We start from the raw sequence: 22,819 nt of genomic DNA, 5'->3' as shown, positions 1-22,819 counted from the left end.
TTATCTGGAATGAGACTCATCTTCGTTATTCACTAAATGGAAGACAGGTGTGTACTTCTGATTTTCATTATCAGTGCTACTGAACTTTCTTTCAAAGAGAAAGTGTGCAGATCAGACAAAAATGGTGACAACTGGTGATACTGTAAATGAGTTAAGGTACATCTGTAAAGGAAGACTGCTGATGAAATGTACACTGACAATAGAATCCAGTTGAGGTCTCAACAATACAAAGCTGCATACAAAATTTGGGTCCAACATTCACAAGTCATAGCTCCAATAATTGATAACATAGGAAGCAGATAATCTAATTCAACTTAAGATTTAATTACATATAATATTTTTTTGAAATCCAACTAAGTGAAATGATGTTGCCTGGAAACAAAAGTTGTTGGGTCAAACAACCATTGGCCAGAACTCTAATAAATAATGATGCAGATCAAATGTTGAAAATTCAAATTAAGTCAAGGGTGTCACCAGCATAAAGTTGCATACCAAGGAAGTTACTGTGTAGATAGGAAAGCTGGTGAGTCAGACAATCAGGGGATGTACCTCTGCTAAAAAATGATGAAGGATGCAGAGCATGTCTCTAGACACCAACGGTAATCAAACTATACCATGCTCTCATTAATATCAAGCTACCAACTAAATTTGCGAGTAATTCAAGTTCAGAAAATGAAAATGGTTATGTCTAATAATCAGGTTTGAAATTTTGCCTACTGATTTAGAATGCTGTCAGATGAACTAAACCATGGTCTCATCAATATCAAATCTGGCTTAAGTTCAATAATAATACTGTGCAGAGGAAAGCGGGTGGATCTGACTATCAGGACAATAATTTTGCTAAATAATGACAAAGAAGGTAATGTACTGATAAACTGAAGCTGCAAATTTCAGGTTCTGAAACTCTCATTTCTGTTGTGATTGGCGATGTAATACTGCATCAAGCACACTGATCAGTCAACAGTACCAAGGATAATAATATCTCATTATCATAAAAAAAACATTTGAATAATAGCATGTAGCTACTACTGACCTGTGATAGTGTGTGTGAGTGCCGAACTTCAAGTTGTCGACTCCGAATGATATCTGTCTTGTATTCTATGGCAGCGTCAAGGGCATCAATAGCCTCATCTAGCTCTATCAGTCTTGGTGGGGAAATAAAGGACTGACTTTATTAATAAACAAGAAGTCCTAAGGACTTGATAACACTCACATAGTTTACATAACTTAACATTTTACCATTTCACTAACTAGACTTAGGTAGTATTGTAAGAACACATCATAATAAACTATTTTTATCTCATAAAATTTATATACTGTTGACTTTACCTTTTTTTTTAACTATATCCTGACAAAAGTAATTTTGATGCATAGTCTAGTGGTAACAAGTTCAGTCATTCATATGCAAGATCATCTTTATTAAGAGTTGATCCTGCTAACTTTCGAAATGCTGAAGATCTTGATGACATATACCCATGTTCCAATGTTGATAAAAATCAGATCAAAATTATGACTTCAATGTGCTAATAAGCTCAACCAATCATGTGCAAATATGCATAAATCTCACTCATTTCTAAAACAGTCCAAGATCATAATGATATAAGAAAACATGCCAAGTTTGATCAAAATCAGATCAGAAATATAACTTCCAGAGTGGATGCAAGCTCAGGATGTGTTTTGTTCATTATTGAAATTGTTGCTTTTCATGGCACTTTGAACACATTGTTGTCTTTATCAAGCAGAGACAGCTGACCTGATTTGGCCTGAGCAGTGTCAAACCCACGACCATTATCTTACAAATCTCATGCTCAACCAAGTGACCTAGTATGGCTCTGCTCTTGAGGATATAAGCATACACTCAAAGTCTGATCAAAACTGAATCAGAAATAAGCCCCCAGAGTGGTAACATGCCCAACCAATCGGATGCAAGATTACCTCATTAATATGAGTGGATCCCACTTATTATCCAACCCAGCCAAAAACTTGCTGATATAAGCCCAAATTTAAACTTTGCTCAAAATTGGATCAGAAATGCCAGTCTGATGCAAGATCTGCTCATCAGCATGAATGACCCTCAATCATTACTGAATTCATCAGAGATCTTAATTATATAAGCATATATTCCTTGTCTGATCAAAGTATGGCATTCAGAGTGGTAAAAAGCTCAGCCAATAAGGTGTAAAGCATGAATCCTACTCTTAAAACTAATCTGAAATTTTGATTGCATAAACCCATATTCCAAGTTTGACTGAAACTGATCAGAAATATGGACTCCAGAGTAGTAACAAGCAATTGTTGATGGATGCACTAATGGATGACACACTACAGACACAGGGCCTTGCTATAATGACACATGACCTTATGGCAAGGTGATCTAAAATGAAATAGATGAACAATTAGAGTTACAGCGATGTTTGTACACTGATTCCATAATATGCCTGATAAATTTAAATATTTCAAAATTAGCTACCTCTTTCAAGTTACTGGCAATTATTACTTGCATATGTGTGAAAGCATATGTGATCAAAATCTCAGATTAGTTTAAAAACAGTGAGATTCATGCATATTAATGAGGTGATCTCACCTTATTGGCCGAGCTTGTTACCACTCTGAATGCCATACTTTAATCAAACAAGGAATATATGCTTATATATGTCTAGAAAGGCCACCTCTTTTATAAGGTCAAATTCCTACTGCAGAAGGGGGAACATTGTATACATTTGATGTGTTTTGTTGAATCCCACCAGTCACATGCAAATTTCTTTACCAGACCTGCCAACCCTAAAAAATATGTAACTCAGTAAGGCAGTCAATAATTTAACTCAAGTTAAATCAATTTTTTGTAAGGTGAAATGAAAAAACATGTATTGTTACTGACAACCTAATCAATATGTTTGAAAAGTTTAAAGGTGTTGTCTAGTGTAGTGAATGCAACATTATGTTCAACTAAATAGACTTTGGCATTAATGACCTCCAGTTCATGGGGTCCCCAAGCATCCGAGTGGTCTAAAACACTCACCATTATGGATCACTGCCATCTCATCTTTGTCTGTGTGGGTTTGAGTCTCGGGCTCTGCCAATGTGGGTATGTGAGAAAGCTTGCTGGTAGCTTCTCGTGGGTCAGTGGTTCTTTCCAGGGTTTTCCTGGGTTCTTCTTCCACCATTTATTCTGGCTGTCATGTATAGCCTATCTTGTGCTGAAAAATGGCAGTAAACCCAATAACAACAACAACAACCTCCAGTTCAGTGTCAGAACTGCAGTTCCAAATGCATAGAGGTCAGTGGCTTCATGCTACATCTCAACATATCTTTCAACTATTCTTTAATATCCTGTGGATGCAGACATCAGCTCTCTTGCTCCAGGCAATAGCCAAATTCACATGGCATGATGTGCAATAAATGAATTTGTTGCATTTCATTCTTTTTCTCCTCCCAAATATGTGCCACATGAATATTCTTTCTTATACTTCTATGCCAATTGTTTGGATGTTTCAAAAGTCTGACTGGGACATTTACCTAAAAAGTGTTTTCTCTTTATTAGACAAAATTTTCAGATAATTTGCAACAACATAAAAGAAAGTCTGGTTTCTAACCAGCTCCATGCAGTTGAATATGATCTGGACTGAGCCTGGATAAGACAATATCCAGGTCTGCCTGCATAATCATATTTTTTCTTCTTTCTGTTATTGTCCTGCAAGCCCATAATTAAAGGGTCAGGTTAATTTCCTTTAGAATGTCTGCAGTGTTGCAGTTTATACTGATGTTTAGCACTCAGGTATCATGCCACAGACATGTGGCATCATGTCAAACCCAGTCACATTACATTATCCTGACACCTGGCTGACCAGTCCTAAGACTAACCTATTAATGCTGACTGCCAAGCGAGGCTGCTGTTGGTACCATTTTTTAAAGTCTTGTTATGACTTGGCCAGGGTTTGATCCTGCAACCTCCTGCATCCAAGGCAGATGCTCTAACCACTTAGGCCACCAGAGTGGTCTTTCAAAATGATGTAACATGCATGATGGCTCTGTAACATCAATGATGGTTACATAACATGCATGATAATTAAACCTTTCCCTACCTCCTTTCCTCTTCATCCGAAAGTAAACTTCCTTCATGTAGTTTCTCATCCAACTGGCCTCTCTGTTTTTGCAACTTTTCCCGTGATTGTTTCAGTTTTTGTATTTCCTCTTGAACCATGGGTTTTTGAACATCAGGTGTGTGTGCCAACTCCCGTCTCTTCTCCTCCAACATCTGATCCACAGTCTCCAGTTTGGCCGATACTGACAAGAGGTTCTAAAATCAAGGGGAAAAGAAACAGAATACATTATGTCATAGGAATTATATTTTCAATAATTCATAAGCACCTATAATCAAAATAGTAAGTAAAAGCAATAAACCAGTAATTTAACTAATTTTAGATATGAACAAGTTATTCAACACAAGTGCAAACACATATCATTCTATTTTTTATATACATATGAGGAACATTGACCTGAGCTTGCATAATTGTAAAAAAAAGTTTGTATTAGTTGTTACCAGATTAAGCAAATGAGTACATTGCAATATTGGTCTTTATGTTTAAAACATCAAACATTATATATGGTGTCACACATAATAATTTTAATACAGACAAAGAGGATGAGTCAAAATAAACTGTGTTCAATATAAAGATGAGTCCAAATAAACTGCACTCAGTTTAAAGTAGTTTTTGATAGTATGTGTGTACTTTGCCAGTGTTCCTAGTAATATGTACTCCAGCGTAAACAGTTTAAATTATTTGTATAATTCAGTGAGAGCAATTTTTTACAAAAAAATCCAATACCAAACAATTTTACAGTAAATCTACTCCTTGTACATGATAATACATATTGTAATGAATCAATTTATAAAGTGATAGAGCTGATACAGAACTTAGAATTTGGTAGGAATAGAAAGAAAGTTACTAATCCATTCATGCAAATACTGGCACCATCATGGGCCCTGAAATAAATATCAGCTCAAAACGTTTCCTCTCAGTCACATAAAAGCTCTTTGCATCAAAAATGAGTCAAATGTGTTGATGTATGCCACAAAGGAAATAGTCAAAGTTCAAGATGACATGCCTACATGTCAAGTTTGACCAAAACCTGCTCCAAAAAAGCCTCTAGCAATGTAACAACTTGACACAATCTGATGCCACACAATCTTATTATGTTCCAATGTCACTCACAATTACACCAGCCTCAGATCTTGTGGCTGAAAGCTTACATATGAAGTTTAAAAAATGTTCAACAAAACAAAAATAATAAATTAAAGAATACTGTTGAAAGGTTTCAATTACTGCCTCTGAGCTTGTACCATTGCTCAGCATGTCAAAAACAACATCATTACTGTGCAGAAACCGTTTTGTTTTTTCAGACAGTGACCTTGACCTTTAAGCCTTTGACTCCAAACTGATAGGACTGTTCCTTACCCCAAGTACAAGCTATCCATTGAGTTTAATAATTGCAAATGGCGGGCAACTTGAGCTATTGTGCAGAAATGAAATTGGCCAGAGAAAGAAGAATGGATGGATGAACAACATCACAACATAATATGGCTGGCATATACAAAAGGTTGAACTTAACCTTATTCAGAACCTGACTAGATCTGAGCTTTTTGATTTCTAATTCACTCTTCTGTGACAATATGGCCTCTTTTCTGGCAATTATTTCTTCCCTCTTCAGCAACTCCTAAAAATAGAGAGAAAAAATACTTTGAATAAACATAGAGGTCATGAAAGCCGACATTTATAATAATTCAATACATTCAACATGATCTCAGGCCTTTACTATTATATGAGGGCAAGACAAAAATTGATCTGTACAGTAATACCTCCTGCATTCACGTTTCTGGATTCGCGAATTCATGGATTCACGAAATTTTCATTGGTACCCTCTACATACATGTTTTCTTTATTTTATTGAATTGTACCTTCGTTATATGACTTCTGTGACATATGAAGTTTACCTAGTTTACCTTCCTGACAATGACAAAGAAAACGTCAGTCATTAAGTATATAGTCCCATTCGTTACTTGGTTTTACCTTACTGTGAGTGCAAAAGAAAACGGCAGCCAATGAATTAGTATAGGGGTAATATTAGTAAACATGTACCGTACTGTAAATGCGCTAGTGTGGCAAATACCCATTAGGCGATACTGTACTCTATTTTTACGTCAACCATTTATTTCTCTTTTTAAGGGTAATGTATTAAGCTAACTTTTAAATGAAATTAAAGTGCTTTGGGAGCATGATTTGGGTCATATTTAGGGTTTAAACCCTAGAAATAAGCATTTATTAGCATTTTTAGTGACTCGTACCAAACATTCGCGATTCCTCCTGATCCACGACTGGTTCTGGAACCTAACCTCGCAAATGTTCGAGGTATTACTGTAATTACAATTCAGCACTGAGCAGCCAGTTAAATAATTTCAGTATTATCATTTGAAGAAACTCAATATCAATTTTATTTTTCTTTCCAACTAATATATTATTTCTTTACAAATACTACAAATAGAACTGATGACAAGTTCCAGCAGTCCTAACATTTTCAAACATACTTCTTGTTAAAAATCTGTTTTTAACCTATGTATTTGAAGAAAAGTTATATTTTTTTTTTTTAGCAAAGCACTTTTTCTCATTCTGGTAGATGGAGATCTGAGAGAAACAAAACCAAACAACACTCCCTCAAAGGGAATGACATTGCAATGGCTGAAAAGAATTTCCAGAAATCAACAGTAAGTATGTTTCCTCTGTCCTTAAGATTGCTGAGCAATGATATGATCTCAGATATTTCTGAAAAACACCACCATACCTAATTTTGTAACAGAGAAAATATGTTCACAAGATGCCTTAAGTACAGTACAAAATTCCCTATCATGAAACTTGACTTTGAACCTGATAACATGGATGAAAGATTGCTGAATTTGTCTCAGAAATGTCTAACAGATACCCACATGCCAAATTTGGTTCACCCATTACTTAATGTGCTTTAGAAAACATATGTGATCAAACTAGCAAAATTCAAGGTGTTCCTAATTTATATATCCACAAACTGGGATTCATAAAACTCTATTCATACTTCTTTGTGTTATCATGCTCACAGGGTAGTACAGTTAAAAACCCATGGTTTTGTCTTGGTCCCAGATGAAAATGCATGCAATGACCTTTGACAACTGACTTTAAAATCAATGTCAACTTACTTTTTGAAAATCAACTAAATGCAAAGGCTTTTTAAAATTCATTTGTCACTGTGCTGATAAGCTCAATAAAGTACAAAAATGTATGCAATGACCTTTTGACTTGACTCCGAAGTCAACTAGGTCTGCTTTTCAGATCTGTACCATTTTCATTCAGAACCAATTAAATATTGCAAAAAGCTTAATTTTAAATAAACCCAATGTTGATATAACCATCAATTTAGGGGAAGCAGCATTAACAAGATTTTTACGTTGGCCATCACTGCTGCCATTTTGAAAGTCTGATTGGCACTATTTTCATTTATGATCAACTAAAAATTTATAAGTAGAAGGCTTTTAGTGAAAACCACATGTGAATCATGATACCAAGTTTTCTAAGCTGGCTATCATGGCAGCCATCTTGGAGGTATAAATGGCACTAATTTTGTGTAGGACCAACTAAATACTGTAAAAATAAATTTCATGATGATCATCCATTCTGAGTGTAGTGATAACAAGATTTTCATGATAGCCACCATGATGGTTATACTGGATGTCTGAGATGCATCTTTTTCATCTGGGACCAGGACAAGACCCTGGGATAAATGTGTGTGTAAAGTTTTATTGCAATCCACACAGTAGTTTAGGAAATGAATTGATAACAGACTAACAGTGTCGATGGACAGACACTAGATAAAAGGAGATGGAGAATCACATAACCTCTTCTAGTCTTTGATCAGGAGAACTAAAACACAGTGGTATCTACTAGTACTAGCTTGTCATGTAATGGGTTCTATAGAATATTATGCATTGCCTACAAAATGTTCCCTGTACATTACTTTAAAAAATGTACAACTTCTGCACACAACTGTTGTTGCCAACTGAAAGTTACGCACAAGTTTTGCAACTGCTAATGAAGAAAAAATGGCAAAAATTGTGCCAGTTAGGAGACTACAATTTGTCTATTACAAACTACTAGGTAATGCAGATGGAGTTCTACCTGCTGGAGTTCTTCAATCTGTCGTCTTTGTTCCACAATCTTTTCCACTTCACTATCCAACCATCTTCTCTGTTCCTCTATCTTGCTGTCATGCTCCTCTCTGTAGTTAAAAGCAATGAATACAATATAGTATGGATAAATGATGTTGTACTGTGTCCAATGTTTTAAAAAAAAAACAGTGCAAAAGTTCATCTTGGCAGCACAGGCAGTTGTACCCAAGACTATGACTCACTGTCTGTATTATTTCTTGATATTTGACTTCTTTGCTAATATTTTAACTCCTTTACCTCCATTTCTACATTCCTTGATGGAACCAAAACACACTAAACATAAACTGTCTGGCTTGATGGGAGGGGGTATATTCCAGAATAATAATAATGCAAGGATCTGTAAAAACAAAGTGTGCAAAAGCAGATCTTTTATTAAATTATTTTTCTCCCAAAATACCTACCCGATCAAAGTAATGTTAGGAAAGAAGCTCTGATACCGCTTGAATCCAGTAATAGTTCAAAGACGAAAGATATTGTCTTCCCTCTTTTACCCATTACATACCCTGACCACTTCTATTAGGTTATGGTTGTTTCCTCTTTTTTTTCTTCACAAGTGATACATGAACAAGGATGCTTGCATTTGCAGGAAGGTGCCACAAGAGGGTTTAATGGTAATGTGACTGGGTTAATATTTTCTAAGAAACATAAAAACTAACAAATTTGATTTCTCCTTTGAATACATTTTCTAATCAAATTAATATTAGGAGAATATTTAATACAAGGAGGCAATGCTAACATAACATGGTCACTGTGAAAAGGATGAAGAATGTATTTCCTATATGAGGATAAACGTCACTCCTAACATGAGACCATGAGACCAGCATAACTGTCACAGACTGTATTCCCTATATGAGGATAAAAATCACTCATGAGACCAGCACAAATGTCACTGACTGTATTCCCTATATGTGGATAAACCTCACTCATAACATGAGACCAACACAACTGTCACAGATTGTATTCCCTATATGAGGATAAACCTCACTCATCACATGAGACCAGCACAACTGTCACAAACTGTATTCCCTATATGTGGATAAACCTCACTCATACGATAAGACCAGCACAACTGTCACAGACTGTATTCAATATTATGTGGATAAACCACACTCATAACATGAGACCAGTACAACTGTCACAGACTGTATTCCCTATATGTGGATAAACCTCACTCATAACATGAGACCAGCACAACTGTCACAGACTGTATTCCCTATATGTGGATAAACCTCACTCATAACATGAGACCAGCACAACTGTCACAGACTGTATCCCCTATATGTGGATAAACCACACTCCTAACATCAGACCAGCCCAACTGACTGTCACATAAACCATGACATCTGTACTGAATAAAATAAAGATGGAAAAACTTTTTATTGCCAAGTAAAAGTTTTAGCTGAATGAAGTAAAAGTGCTTTTTTCACACCTATGGTATGGTTGTGCTAGCTCCACCTGGTCTGGTGATGGTCTGGGCTGCAGCCACCAGACTTACCAGATTAAATTTTTCTCTGCTGATTAAAGCTTGAGAACAAAGACAGTGCCTGCCAGCCAAACAGCCTATATTACGTATCAGATCTGTTAAACATGATGCTTAAAAAGATCTAGAGTTATTGATGACAGAGCGGATGGATGGCTACTGTTTGACTGCCTGCTGATGGCAACCTTTTCTTTACAATAAAACCTGGTTGTGTCATTTTGGACCAAAGAACCATCTGATCTGAACTGGCAATAGTTTGGGTCTACTGCAACTTGCTCCCCCTGTTAGAAGTTTTAGCAAAGGAGACATCTATCCCATTTAATTTAATAATTGCCTCCAGAATTGAGGATCTTGTTGCAGCCTTAAGTTGGACTGAGGTTAAAATTGTTGCCTTTGTGCAGTGTTTGACCTCTATCTATTTTCCAAAGATCATCTCTCTAAGGTGGTTGAGACTGATTCACCATGGGAGCAAGCACAGTCAGAGGAGAGGTTGTTAAGGAAGTCCTTGTGATGCCTGCTTCTGTACTGTTTCTATTATATCACCAAACACTAATGTGCTGAAGAGTGCTAACCAAATAACCCCTTCTTCTTTCTTCTAACAATACACAAAAAACACTACATGATGCATTTGAGGAACACTTGGTACAGGCCATGCATATCTGATTTGTGTCCTTAATCTCTTTCCTTTAATGTATTTTTTCCCCATCGGCTATCACTTTTTGAAAGACAAGAATGGCCCAAAAATTAGGAAAATAGCTAAAACATGTTCACATATGCAAACAATCAATGCCTACTACCTAAATATGCAAGAGAACTTAAATAAATACAGGCAGTGTGTGAAAAAATAATATTGCTATGTTGTAGCACAAGGAGCACAAGGTCAGAAGAACAGTAAAGTCTACAACTGCAAATAATTCACATAATTATCAACAATTTAAAATAAACAATTATTACAATACATAGTAAATACATTCACATTCGATACCACACAAACTTTGGTAATGGGTGACTGAAAACCCTCACAATATTTCTTGGAGTTTGAGACATTATGCTCATCATATCCAGCAAAAGTTATGGCTGAGTAAACAACCTAGTGGTGGTCAGGGGAGGTAATGGGTAAGCATTTTACCTTTTGTTTAGATGGGAGAGACACAAAAAAATTCTTTTGCAATTGCTGGATTGCTGAGGTAGAAAAGCTTATTTCCTCACCTCAGTGTGACTGGGGAATGGATTCAAAGGAGAACATTACATAAAAAGTTTGCAATTCACCAATTTTTAACATTTTGTTTGGCTGTATTTCACAGAAGATAGCTGTGCTTCTATATCTAGATTCACATGTTAAGAGATGAAGGGCCTGCTTTGAAAATATAGGTACCTCTGGTATTAAAACAAACCCTGAAAGAAATAAAAGCCAATTTTTTTATCTTACAAAAGGATAAAAACATTATACAATACCCATTAATTGGTGGTAGGGTAGTTCCACTTCGCAGGCGCCTTTTCGCTGAAGCAATCTCCTCATTTTTACGACGTAAAATTTTCTGCTGTTGTTCATTCTTAATCTCAAGTTCTTTCACCCTCTGTTGCTCTTTCTGCATTTCACGCTGGAAGAGAAACGGAAAAATAATATTTCAGTGTCTTAATGTTTTATACGTCAATATCTAATCTTACTCATCAATTCAAAGCTAAGAAAATAATCTTTTAAGTGATGGGCTGAAGTACCCACTACCAATTCAGACTGATTGCAGTGTTTGTCTCTGCCATGCTAAGCAAAACACAAACTTCCCATAGCAGAGATGTGGTTGTTGTTGTTCTAGGGCTTAACGCCATTTTTCAGTACAAGATAGGCTATACATGGCAGCCAGTATAACTGGTGGAGGAAGAACCCTGGAAAACCCAGGGAAAAACTACCGACCCACGAGAAGCTACAGGCAGGTTTTCCCATGTACCCACGCTAGCTGAGCCTTGAACTCGAGCCCACACAGACAGAGGTGAAATGGCAGTGATCCGGAACGGTGAGCGCTTTAGACCACTCGGCCACTCAACAGAGATGTGCACTCATACGCTAGTATTTCTGAAACTAACCAATATAAACTGTGTTGAAATGCTCCACCTATTGCGAGGATGACCTTAAAAGTGTTTCTGCCCATATCACCCAATGAAACCCACAGTCTATTCATATGGAGTCAGTCATTGTTCATCAGAAACACCAAACATACATAAATGCAGACTTTTCCTTTTTATTTCATCCAGGCATTGTCTTAAAGAATTTGGCTCTATCCAACACGTTTTGCTCAGCAGATGCACAGTGATGATTGCCTGGAGCTGTCAAACATTTGCATATTAAAGGCAGCCACTGCTACACTCGATCTAAATCAACAGCTAAATGGACCTCTCAGCAGTATAAAGACTAAGGGTTTCCTAGCCAAGAAATGGTTCATGAGGCTGGAGCCTTTCATGGATTGTATTCCATATGGCTAAAATTATGCAGTCTAAATTATCGGTTTTGCTGTATGGGCTGACTATTGATGGTGATAGGTAACTATCTGTGATATTAAGTGACAATTTGTAGTGCTAGGTAACTATTTGTGGTGCTAAGTGACTATTTGTGGTACTAGGTAACTATTTGTGGTGCTAGGTGACAATTTGTAGTGCTAGTTAACTATTTGTGGTGCTAGGTAATTATTTGTAGTGCTAGGTGACAATTTGTGGTGCTAGGTAACTATCTGTGGTGACAGGTAACAAAAGCTGTCAGTCAAGTGCGGTAGGTTACTGTGAGTAATGTTATATACATTGAATTTTGCTCAAGGAAGCACCTGTCCAATAAGATTTGTAGACAGTGGCTAGGAGAATAATGGTATGCAGCTAATTTACCATGAATGTTGTTTCACCTGATGAGCATTAGACCTATTTACTTGACAAATTATATCTTATCTGAAAGCATGAAATGTTTATTGTCACTCTATGAAGTGCATGGTTTAAAAATATGATAAATTCAGTGCTGTGCCTTCCTAATGTACTAATCCAAAGAGAGAACAAGTCATTCAGCAGTGACAAACTATCTTTTGTCCTAACAAAGTATAAAGTTTACTTGACTGAATATGCCATGTTATTTATGGTATGAAGAATGTACAAGTGTATGTCTCCCTAAAGATGAAGTTCATGTCCATTTTGGGTCAACTTCTAGGCTATACCAGGACCCATTTGCCCCTTGGTTGTCTAGTGTAATCAAGATTACATATACATGAGGGGTAAGTTTTACATTTTTGAACTAAAATGCTGGCCACATGCCACATCAGAGGGATGGCTGCCCACGAGGGGTACTTTCGTACACAAACTTATTGGTACCAAGAAAACTGGCAGTGTAGGTGAGGTCGCTGCTGGTGAGGTGGGCTGTATAAGAGGGGGAGCACTGTAGCATAAAATAACAGATGGTAATATTACAGATATTGATGATTTTCAAAAACTTGTACAAAGCCCATCTACACTGATGATACTGATGCTGCTGGTTCTGGAAAAATGATATAATTCAGAGGCAAGCCAGAAGCCTTTCAAATGGGTAACTATGGTATAATTCCGAGGCAAGCCAGAAGCCTTTCAAATGGGTAACTATGGTATAATTCGGAGGCATGCCAGAAGCCTTTCAAATGGGTAACTATGGTATAATTCAGAGGCAAGCCTGAAGCTTTTCAAATGGGTAACTATGGTATAATTCAGAGGCAAGCCTGAAGCATTTCAAATGGGTAACTATGGTATAATTCAGAGGCAAGCCTGAAGCCTTTCAAATGGATAACTATGGCACAAAATAATTAGGTTTTTAACGGCATGCAGCTTAAGGCTTTACAAAAGATATCTTCTATGGTATCATTTGTAATATACTTTTGAGTCCAGCAAACTACTCTAGTGTAGAAACTTTCATGTGCAATTTACTCTTGCTTCTTGGTAAACCAAACCAAACTGCAAACGTAAACTAAACTGATGAGAAATGGACTTATCATGTTGTGTGCCTAGCATAAATTAGTTTCTCCTTCAACTACATACCCATTAAGATTCTTCCTCTGCAAAAGTAAATAAAATGCTAAAATTTGTCAAGTACAGCATCATGTGATGACACTTACTTATATAATTAAGGACTGATGTGGCTAAGAATTAAAGGTTACATTTACAGGCTATATTTCTGATCTGAAAGAATCAAGACAAAAGATCTTTTTAATAATCTACCTCCAATTTGGTTTTTGTCTCCGTCTCCTCTTTTAGTTTCTTTTGAAGGTTTTCTTGTTGCTGTTTCATGCGATCCACTGCAAGCTCTAAATCCTGAATCCTGAAATCACAGTAAATTCAATTAGGTTTCAGTCGATTCAGTATCAGACAATAATTCAAGTTATCTTTAATTACACAAAAAGAAAGTTTATATCCAAAATTAGAAGGCCAGGGTCTGCATGTCAAGCTCACAATTAAAGCACAAAATCAAATGGGTCTGTGTGATTTGGAATTTTAATGTAGCTTTAACGATTTTCCAGTCATATCTATACAATGTCTGCAGTGTGGCAGTTTAAAGTGATATCTAGCACTGGGGCATCATGCCGCCGACATGTAGCATGATGTCCCACCCAGTCACATTATCCTGACACCAGGCTGACCAATCGTAACACTAACCTCTTAAAGCTGAGCACCTAGCGAGGCAGCTGTTAGTATCATTTTTATAAGTCTTTGGTATGACTCGGCCAGGGTTTGAACCCACGACCTCCCACACCTGGGGTGGATGCCCTAACCACCAGGCCACCAGAGCAGTCAAAATCAAAAAAAGAAGCAGTCAGCAGGTCACAGAATAAATGGTCTTAGCTTTATAATGATTCATAAAAAAAACAAATTTTCAGTAAATTATGTTTCTCTGAGAATACTTAATCAGATTAATGACAGGAAAATAAGCCTGCTACCTCCTGAATACAGCCCTCTTAAAAAGAAGAAAACTGTCTTTTCCATCTATGTCATATACTGACATCAGATAGTAATTTGTACCTATTACCTACCCTTGCCACCACCAGGTGCCATTAGTTTTAAGCTGAGTGATATATCAACTGCATGGTAGGGAGTCCAAGAGAAGCATAATTTACAAAAAATTTGCTTTCTCCTTCAAATATTTTGCCAACTGCAATAATACTAGATGAATAGGTAATACAAGCCTGGAATGTTTAGTGTCCTTTCTATACCCTGGACATCCTTTGTGGGAAGAATGGCTGGATTCCATATATGAAGATAACTAATTCTCCTAGCTTAAAAGCAGAGGAACCAATGGTCCAGTGATCCATGGCAGCTATTTGTAGCTAGGATGATTACTGAACTGTTCTTACGACAAATGTTTTACTTGTGAATTCAGTAAAATCATTAAACTATGTTCGTGATGAAATTGTGCTGACATCAGCTGGGTTTGGTGGTCATCTGGGCAGCATCTACTGCACCCACAAGAATCCCTGATATAAGAACTCAGGAAGGTATACTGTGCATGCCACCCAACAGCTTCGATGATATCATGAACTGAAATGTTCCATCCAAAAGTATGGCCCACAGAAATTGCTCTGACTTCATGACCCAAAATCTTCATGATTTTTGGAACTTCAGGATATGCTCAGCATATAATCCACTTCAGCCATAATGACAGGAAATGAGGGGTGACATCCTCCTTCTCAACATTCACTGCAGAAAGAGTTGTTTTCTTGTCCCACAACTTTTCTCTGTAAGCTTCAAGTAATGCTTTCCAACGTAGAAAGGATTTTGCATGGTCGCTTTTCTCAATCTATCTGTCAAAGAGTGAGATAGCATGTAATCACTCTCTGATTGCCCACTGATGGCAGCCTATTCTTGGCTACATAGCCTGGTTATGTAATTAGGACCATGGAACCATCCCTTCTGAACTGGAGATAGTTTAGATCGACTGAAAGGGCATATAACTCAGTCACCCTGCACGTCAAAGCTAAAGCTATCAGGAAACAGGTTTTTATATGATAGTAGCTTCAGTGAGGTTCTCGCTAAAGGCACAAATGTATCTGAACTGAGTCATGTCAGAACATATGAAAGATTCCATTTCAGAAATAGGGTGAAGGGTTTTGGTCTATTTAAGTCAAAATTGGCTAGCAGGTCTGATAGATCTTTACCATGACCAATACACACTCTGCCATCCTGTCTCAAAGTGTTCGATATCATGGAGATGTAGTCTTTTATGGAAATCGAGGCCAGCATTTTTTCTTTGTACAAACTGAGAAAAATGTCTGTCTACTGAGGAATTTGTTGACTTTGCACCAGTTCCTGAATACACACCACTTTCCCTCAAAGCCTTCACATTGAAGGACCTTCTTGTTTGTGAGATTCTCTCCAAGATTGAAGATTTAAATTCTTTATTTTGCAAGGCTCCCATGACAAGAGCCAGGCATAGAGAGAAGTTGGTTTGGACAGTGATGAAATATTTGTGACCACAGTTGTCAGAAAAGATTCAGCTTGGCCAGAATTTACCTGGCCAAATCTATTTCCAAACTGAGTAAATCACTGACCCAGGACTTGTCCCATCTGAGAAGGGCTATCAGACTCAGGTTGCAGTTTTGCCCCCTCAACTACTGTATTATTTTTGGTACTAAGACCATGGGCGGGTAGGCATAGGCCTTCAACCCCTCCCAACTGATTCAAAGTGTCAGTGGCCCAAGCTTCATGTTCTAGAACTAGAGATGAAAGTAAGCAGTTTGTGATTCCACCTTATTGCAGAAAGATTGATCACTGGACACCTCCAAAGTGTGCAAATCCAGTGAAAGACCAATTGATGGATGGACCATTTGGTATGAATGATCTACTCCTTTCTTGACAGAGTTGGCCAAGACACTGAGTTTGATAGAAATGTGTCAAATGTGTCTGATTTGTACACTGATACTGAGTTGTAAGCATATCAAGCAGAAACCAGAATGCACTGGCCAGGTAATTTGGTTCCTCCATCTGAGGAGGTAGGTCTCCACCACCAAACTGTCCGACATTAAGACTATTTTCCCCCATAGGTAGTCATTCAAGAAATGAAAGGTGTTGATTGTAGCTCTCATTTCCAGGAGGCTACTGTGAAGAAGCATTTCTTCCAGCCCCAAAAATTGCTGCCGACAATATAAAGCCAATCAACAGATGGGCTCCCCAACTGTGTGTATTGGCATCTATTCATATTGTAATTTCCAGTTGGTTCTTTTTCCAGAGAATTCCTGTTGTGAGTCAAATGAATAAAATGTATGACATGCTCCTGGAGGAGGATCTTAAATACACTGATGTCACTGTGTTGACTGTAACAGGGTCATGATGCAGTTCTTAAATACACTGATGTCAATGTGTTGACTGTAACAGGGTCATGACGCAGTTCAGAATCTTTGTAAACATCCAAAGGATAATGTTTCGCCCAAAGGAAGGGCTTGAAACTACTAAATATTTTCTCAATATTTAAACTGAATGAATTTCCATGACATGAAAGCATGCATCAATCAGACTGAGACAGATAGCAAACTTGTCCCTTCTGACAAAGAGTTGGATCAACTGTGCTGTCTCCATCTTGAATGTTTTCATAACTATTTATTGGTTAAAGTGACTTAAATTGATCATTAACCTGAGCTTGCTGTTGGCCTTTTGTGCAAAGAAAAGCATGAAATATTACCCCCAAGATGACAGTTTCTAAGCACACCAAGACAACAGTTTCTAAACACCCCAAGATGACAGTTTCTAAGCACACCAAGACAACAGTTTCTAAACACCCCAAAATGACAGTTTCTAAACAACCAAAGATGTCAGTTTCTAAACAAACTCCACTGCCTCTTGTCAATTAATGACCAGATCTCCTGATGCATAATTTCATCCTTCTCTCAGTGTGATGGTTCAGCTGTATACCTGTAATCACATGTGCAAAGCAAAACACACGATTCCCTGACACAGTTATGTATCAAATCCTCTGACACAGTTGTGTCTCAAATCCCCTGACACAGCTGTGTTTCAAAAACACGATTTTCAGTAATCTTCAATAAAATAAAAAAAACAACAAACAGACCCTAAACACTTCACTATATGCCCATAACATGTATCATGTATAAAAGTCCTGCTTAGAACTCATGTAAAACTATCCTTAGGGCATCTTATACAACAATTAAAAGGCAAAGAAGTCAGATATAAACAACCACCATTTCACCTATTACTTATTTGGCTTGGGTGATGTGTCAAGTCCTCTGAAGACTGCTATGGGGCAGCTCATTGTGCTAATTTGCATAGGTCAAGTTACAAATTGGAACAATCCCATTCATTTTAAGTTATTGATAAATCAAAGAGGTGCTAGATGCATGTAGAAGAACAAGAATGATTATTTCAGTTGCTGGAATAGTGTTCAAGTATGAATAATTTTTTAAGGTGATTTATGAAGCAATAAGCTGTCAGCAAAGCAAGCAATCCCAGCAATGAAATTAAGCATTATAGATTTTGCCATCCAAAGTATTTTAAAGATGGAAACTTAGTGTATGTTTTTATTTAATGTCAGTGTGGTTGTAATTATGTGAGAGTTTGCATATAAGCATACATGCCAACCCCTGGCAAGAAAAAAGTGAAAAGAGTAATCCAGGCAGAAAAAAGAGTAAACCACATATATCATGATAACAATTCAATAAGCATTATGTACAAAATGATTTATTTATCCCTCTGGACTTTTAACATCAATTACTGCTTCAAGTTTCGTATATAATGCTTTGAGTTTTAAAAACCAACAGACTCTCATATTTCATTTCAAAACACTTTGTACCAGCTGAGATTATGAATGTTTTGCACACCAGTAGAACACTAAGTGCTGGGTTACAGAGCCTGGATCTGGATTAAGTTTTATTTTTGTTAACAATACTGAACAATCTCTCAAAATCAGCATTAGAATGGTAAAGAACCAATATTCCTTTCATAACCTGACAAAGAAGAGGAAATTTATATCTTACAGTTATTGGGTCATTAAGCTGGGAAATAAGAAGAAAAAATGAACTCTGTCCACATGAAGTACATTGTCTGGTAGAGTGCCAACTTGATTCAAGAGTTTTCCTTCTAATTTATCAGCAGGCTTTTCTACAGCATGGTGCATCATATGACAGAGACAACCTGATATGTACAATGATGGAGACATTTTTCTAAATACAGATTGCAACTCCTTTATGAATTCCAGTCATCACTGATGCAGTATCACCTGAAACTCCATACAGTTCTGCAAACTTGACAAGCAAATAAAAAAAAAATGTTTTCTCCAGTGGAATCTACTGTTAATTCTGGTAATGAAAGAAGAGCACTCTGACTTTGCCCTTTTTGTTGTCAAAGTCTCTTATACAGACTGGGTACAACTTTTGGTCATAATCATTACTCCTGTCTGTTGCAATACTAAATGGCCCAAATTTCATGGCTTCTGCAATTTTAAGTGAAGTATCTTCTGCTAAACAACTAACAATATTAGATGATTTTGTTCTTGCACATGCATATTTTCTGCCATTTTGGAATCGGGAAACATCTGTTTGAACAAAGGACCAATGTAGTCTTCTACCGCTAGGGGTAGTCCATGTTCGATTAAGAACTCCATAGATAATGCCTCTGCATTTATAAAATTTGTGTCCACAATTAAGTTCTGCTGTAAAAAAGAAGTTACGTTAGTACTAGAGTTAGTAAAACGAGCTAATTCAAGGTTTCTTTGTTTTACCACCATGACCAATATTAAAATCCTTTCCATGTAGCCTGCAAGGGGTGTGAAGCTGCCCTAGAATGGCATGCTGTATTGTGTAATTCATGTATTCATCTCTGAGTCAGTTTTTCATCTTTTCCTAATCCGTGAAATTATTTGAAAAATAATTTTGCTCTAACACACACATCGACTAGAATGAATCTGACCTGACTTTTAGTGCCAAATACCTACAGACTGGTTCTGTACCTGATATGAATTAGAACGAAGAAACTGCGAGCAAAGATTAAAAGTTAGAAAACCAGTCTGTTCTCTCCTAACTAAGCCAAACAGATGCTATAAATAGAAACCGAGGTCAAAAGTAGAAACCAGCATGTTCTTGGAAATAGGGCAACTACTATAAATAGAACAATACTGTTAGGAAAGTGCATGCAAGTCTTCGGACAAGCGTACTCTTATGTCATAGTTACACAGAAGCCGCCTTTTCTAGAATACGGTCTGTGGGATTAATGGAATGTTAATAAAAATGAGAAAACAAATTATTAATTTTATGGGCAGGGTGATATAACGAAAACGCGTAATCCGAATACAGTTACGCATAATGTGTAATTTAGTGAAAAAAAGCATAATGATTATGCCAAAAGCGTAATGGTTGGCATGTATGTATAAGTATATGTGTGTGGTGATATCTGACAACGCTAATATTCAAAAATACTAAATGTACCAACTATTTCATTCTTTGTAAGTCTATGAAATGCTTTGAAGAAAAGAGACAAGTTGTTTTTCTTTATTCAGAGTTGAATTTCCAATCTTTTCTATAGGTAGCTAATTCTATCTTAGCATACATGCCAACCCTAAAAGAGGTATAAGTGTAATTACTGCTAACATTAGTGACAAAAAGGTGTAATCTGAGTATAAAAAGTGTAATCTATACACTACATGCCATAATTATACTACACTGTATGAAAAATGTACATTTATTTTTTCTGCTAAACATGAATCTACAGATATTCAAAATTCTTGGCAAAATCCATGTCAGTTTCAACCAGAATACAAATACAAAAACAATCTGAAAAACTATTCATAGTCAACACTCACTTTAACCAGTCTACCTGCTAACTTTCACTAAATGACCATGAAGTCAATAAATTCTTCAAAGAGCTCAATCCAAGTGCTGTATTACATCACTCTCATATTCTTCTTTTCAAATTTGTAAAGCGGTGTTGACTTGTCCCTTTTCTGATCTGACATGTTTTGAAGTTTCATAAGAGCCATCCGCTCTAACATTTTTCAGTCCTATAACATCCACAACTCACACCATTAGAGCCTGTATCACTTAACATCTGGTGCTATTTTCTTTAAAAGTTCAGACTGGTTCACGTTCTAACTATATTATCAATATAATAAATCTGTGAGGTAAAGTTTCAAATTAAAGAAAACCATATTTTGTTTGGGAAATGTGTCACATGCAGTTGCAAAAAATAGAAAATAAGTAAAGTACATGTAGGTCTAGCATGAATAAATTTATTCTCATGCTATTCTTATGCAGCAGTCTTCTTTTTTAAAAATATTCTCAAGTTTATATGTTGAATGGGATTAAAGGGATGATAATAAAAATGATAAACACAGCTTTTTATTGATTATTTTGATTTTTTAATATATCACAAACACATAATCTATATATGGGCAAGCATAAGGTACAATTAGGTGAAAAAAAGCATAATGATTATGACAAATGCATAATGGTTGGCATGTATGAATTGGATGACATCGTTTTTATGGATCACGCACACAGACTCCACTCTGGACCTTAAAACACACTTTCTGAATCACAAGAACCCCTCAACACTTTGTAAATATGACAGGTTATGGGAAGAACAAAAGAGAAGGAGGACGGATATATGAAATCTGAAGCAACTCTGACATGACTTGGAGTGCCCACTCATTTTTCAGAAATGGAGTGATCCAGCAATGGTTGAAATTCATAAGTCTGGCAACCACTGGTAAGCTCTCTGAAGGCAGTTAGGGTGGTGAGTCAACAGCAAGAGTTAGTTGGCTTGGGGAAACAAGAAAAACTGTTTCTTGACCTCTCTATTAGACTGCCTCCTAAACTGAGAGGGTTATTGCTTCCAGATATTTGGTTGGGCTCAAGAAATGGTTCTTTGATTTGGCAGTAAATGATTCCTTATCTCTTTGTCTTCAATCATCTCTCCTGATGCTGAGATTCATTGGGCTCCTAAGATAATTGAGGCTGAATGGCATATTGGGGTTCCCGAGTTGTGTGTATTCACACTTCCTTGATTTTGCCTCCAAACAGCCATGGCACCAAAAAAGGTGTTGTCTGTAATGTCAGGGCATGATGTGGTGTAAGTGATGTCAACTGAACCAGTTTCAAGTTAGCAGAGGCAGTTAAAGCATTCACAATGGAATGACGTGCTGCTCTGTTAATGACTTTTGCCATTCTAGCTGTCAATTTCCAGGCATGATTGTTACTTTAAATTTGGGTAAGCCAGAAAATTATGAACAAGGCTAAGTCCAACATTGATTTTGTGGCTACAATATTATGTACCAGTTTTGATGAAACATGAAACTCATTTTTATAACTTGATAGAAAATGGGAGCAGTCATGAAGGAGAAAATCCATCAAGAGGTTTAGGAAACAGAAGCATATGAAAAATTTGTAACCAAAAACCTTATCTAACTTTTTCTATGAATGGGACCTTTACCCCAAACTGAAATGGACAAGCATTCATGCCAAAGAATCAATTGTCATAGCTTCGTAATGATTCACCCAAATGTGAAGAAAATCCATTGTGGGGTTTAGGAAATATAAGCAATTTAAAAAACTTCAACCAAAACCTAATGCAAATTTGCTATGACTGGGACAATGACCTCAAGGTCATGAGACAAGTAAGCATGTCATAAAGTGAACTATATATTAACTTCATTATAATTCATGCCAAACATGATGGGAATCTGTGAAGGAGTTCAGGAAAAATATGCAGATAAAAACTTTAAGAAAAACCTTAACATCTGACAAAGGTAACTGCTATGTCTCTCTTCCCAGTATCATGGGCATCAACAATATCAAGACAAATTTAGACTGTCTACTCAATGAAATATATTTTTTATTTAAATTTCTACAGGAAAGCTTTTCATCATCCATTCATCATGGAAAATTTAAACTTGTGATACAATATATCTTATAACTGCAATATATCCCTGTATATAATGGGGTTATTATATTGTGCTTTAAACTTTTTCATAAAGTTATTTTTCTTATTTTGGATTAAAACATTAAATGAAACTAAAGTGGAATAAAAGAATTATTATCTTAACATAGAGCCAATAACCACACAGCAGAACTTGTTTCTAAGGTCAATTTTTA

At 36.6% G+C, this 22,819-nt stretch overlaps 1 protein-coding gene across 1 annotated transcript in view; it reads right to left on the bottom strand.

Annotated features, from left to right (window-relative positions):
• The window catches only part of LOC149785310 (kinesin-like protein KIF27), a 168,864-nt gene that overhangs the window by 38,062 nt on the left and 107,983 nt on the right, over positions 1-22,819 (bottom strand). Inside the window, exons 25-30 of the mRNA XM_089979203.1 lie at positions 13,950-14,049; positions 11,187-11,332; positions 8,202-8,301; positions 5,611-5,715; positions 4,083-4,297; positions 1,034-1,145 (exon numbers count right to left, since the gene is read on the bottom strand). Of these exons, the coding sequence (XP_089835329.1) occupies positions 1,034-1,145; positions 4,083-4,297; positions 5,611-5,715; positions 8,202-8,301; positions 11,187-11,332; positions 13,950-14,049 (778 nt within the window). The remainder of the gene's footprint in view (positions 1-1,033; positions 1,146-4,082; positions 4,298-5,610; positions 5,716-8,201; positions 8,302-11,186; positions 11,333-13,949; positions 14,050-22,819) is intronic.

Source organism: Sinohyriopsis cumingii, chromosome 13, assembly GCF_028554795.1.
Source record: "Sinohyriopsis cumingii isolate HCF-2022 chromosome 13, ASM2855479v2, whole genome shotgun sequence".
NCBI lineage: Eukaryota > Metazoa > Mollusca > Bivalvia > Unionida > Unionidae > Sinohyriopsis > Sinohyriopsis cumingii.
This window is presented reverse-complemented; position numbering and strand designations above follow the sequence as displayed.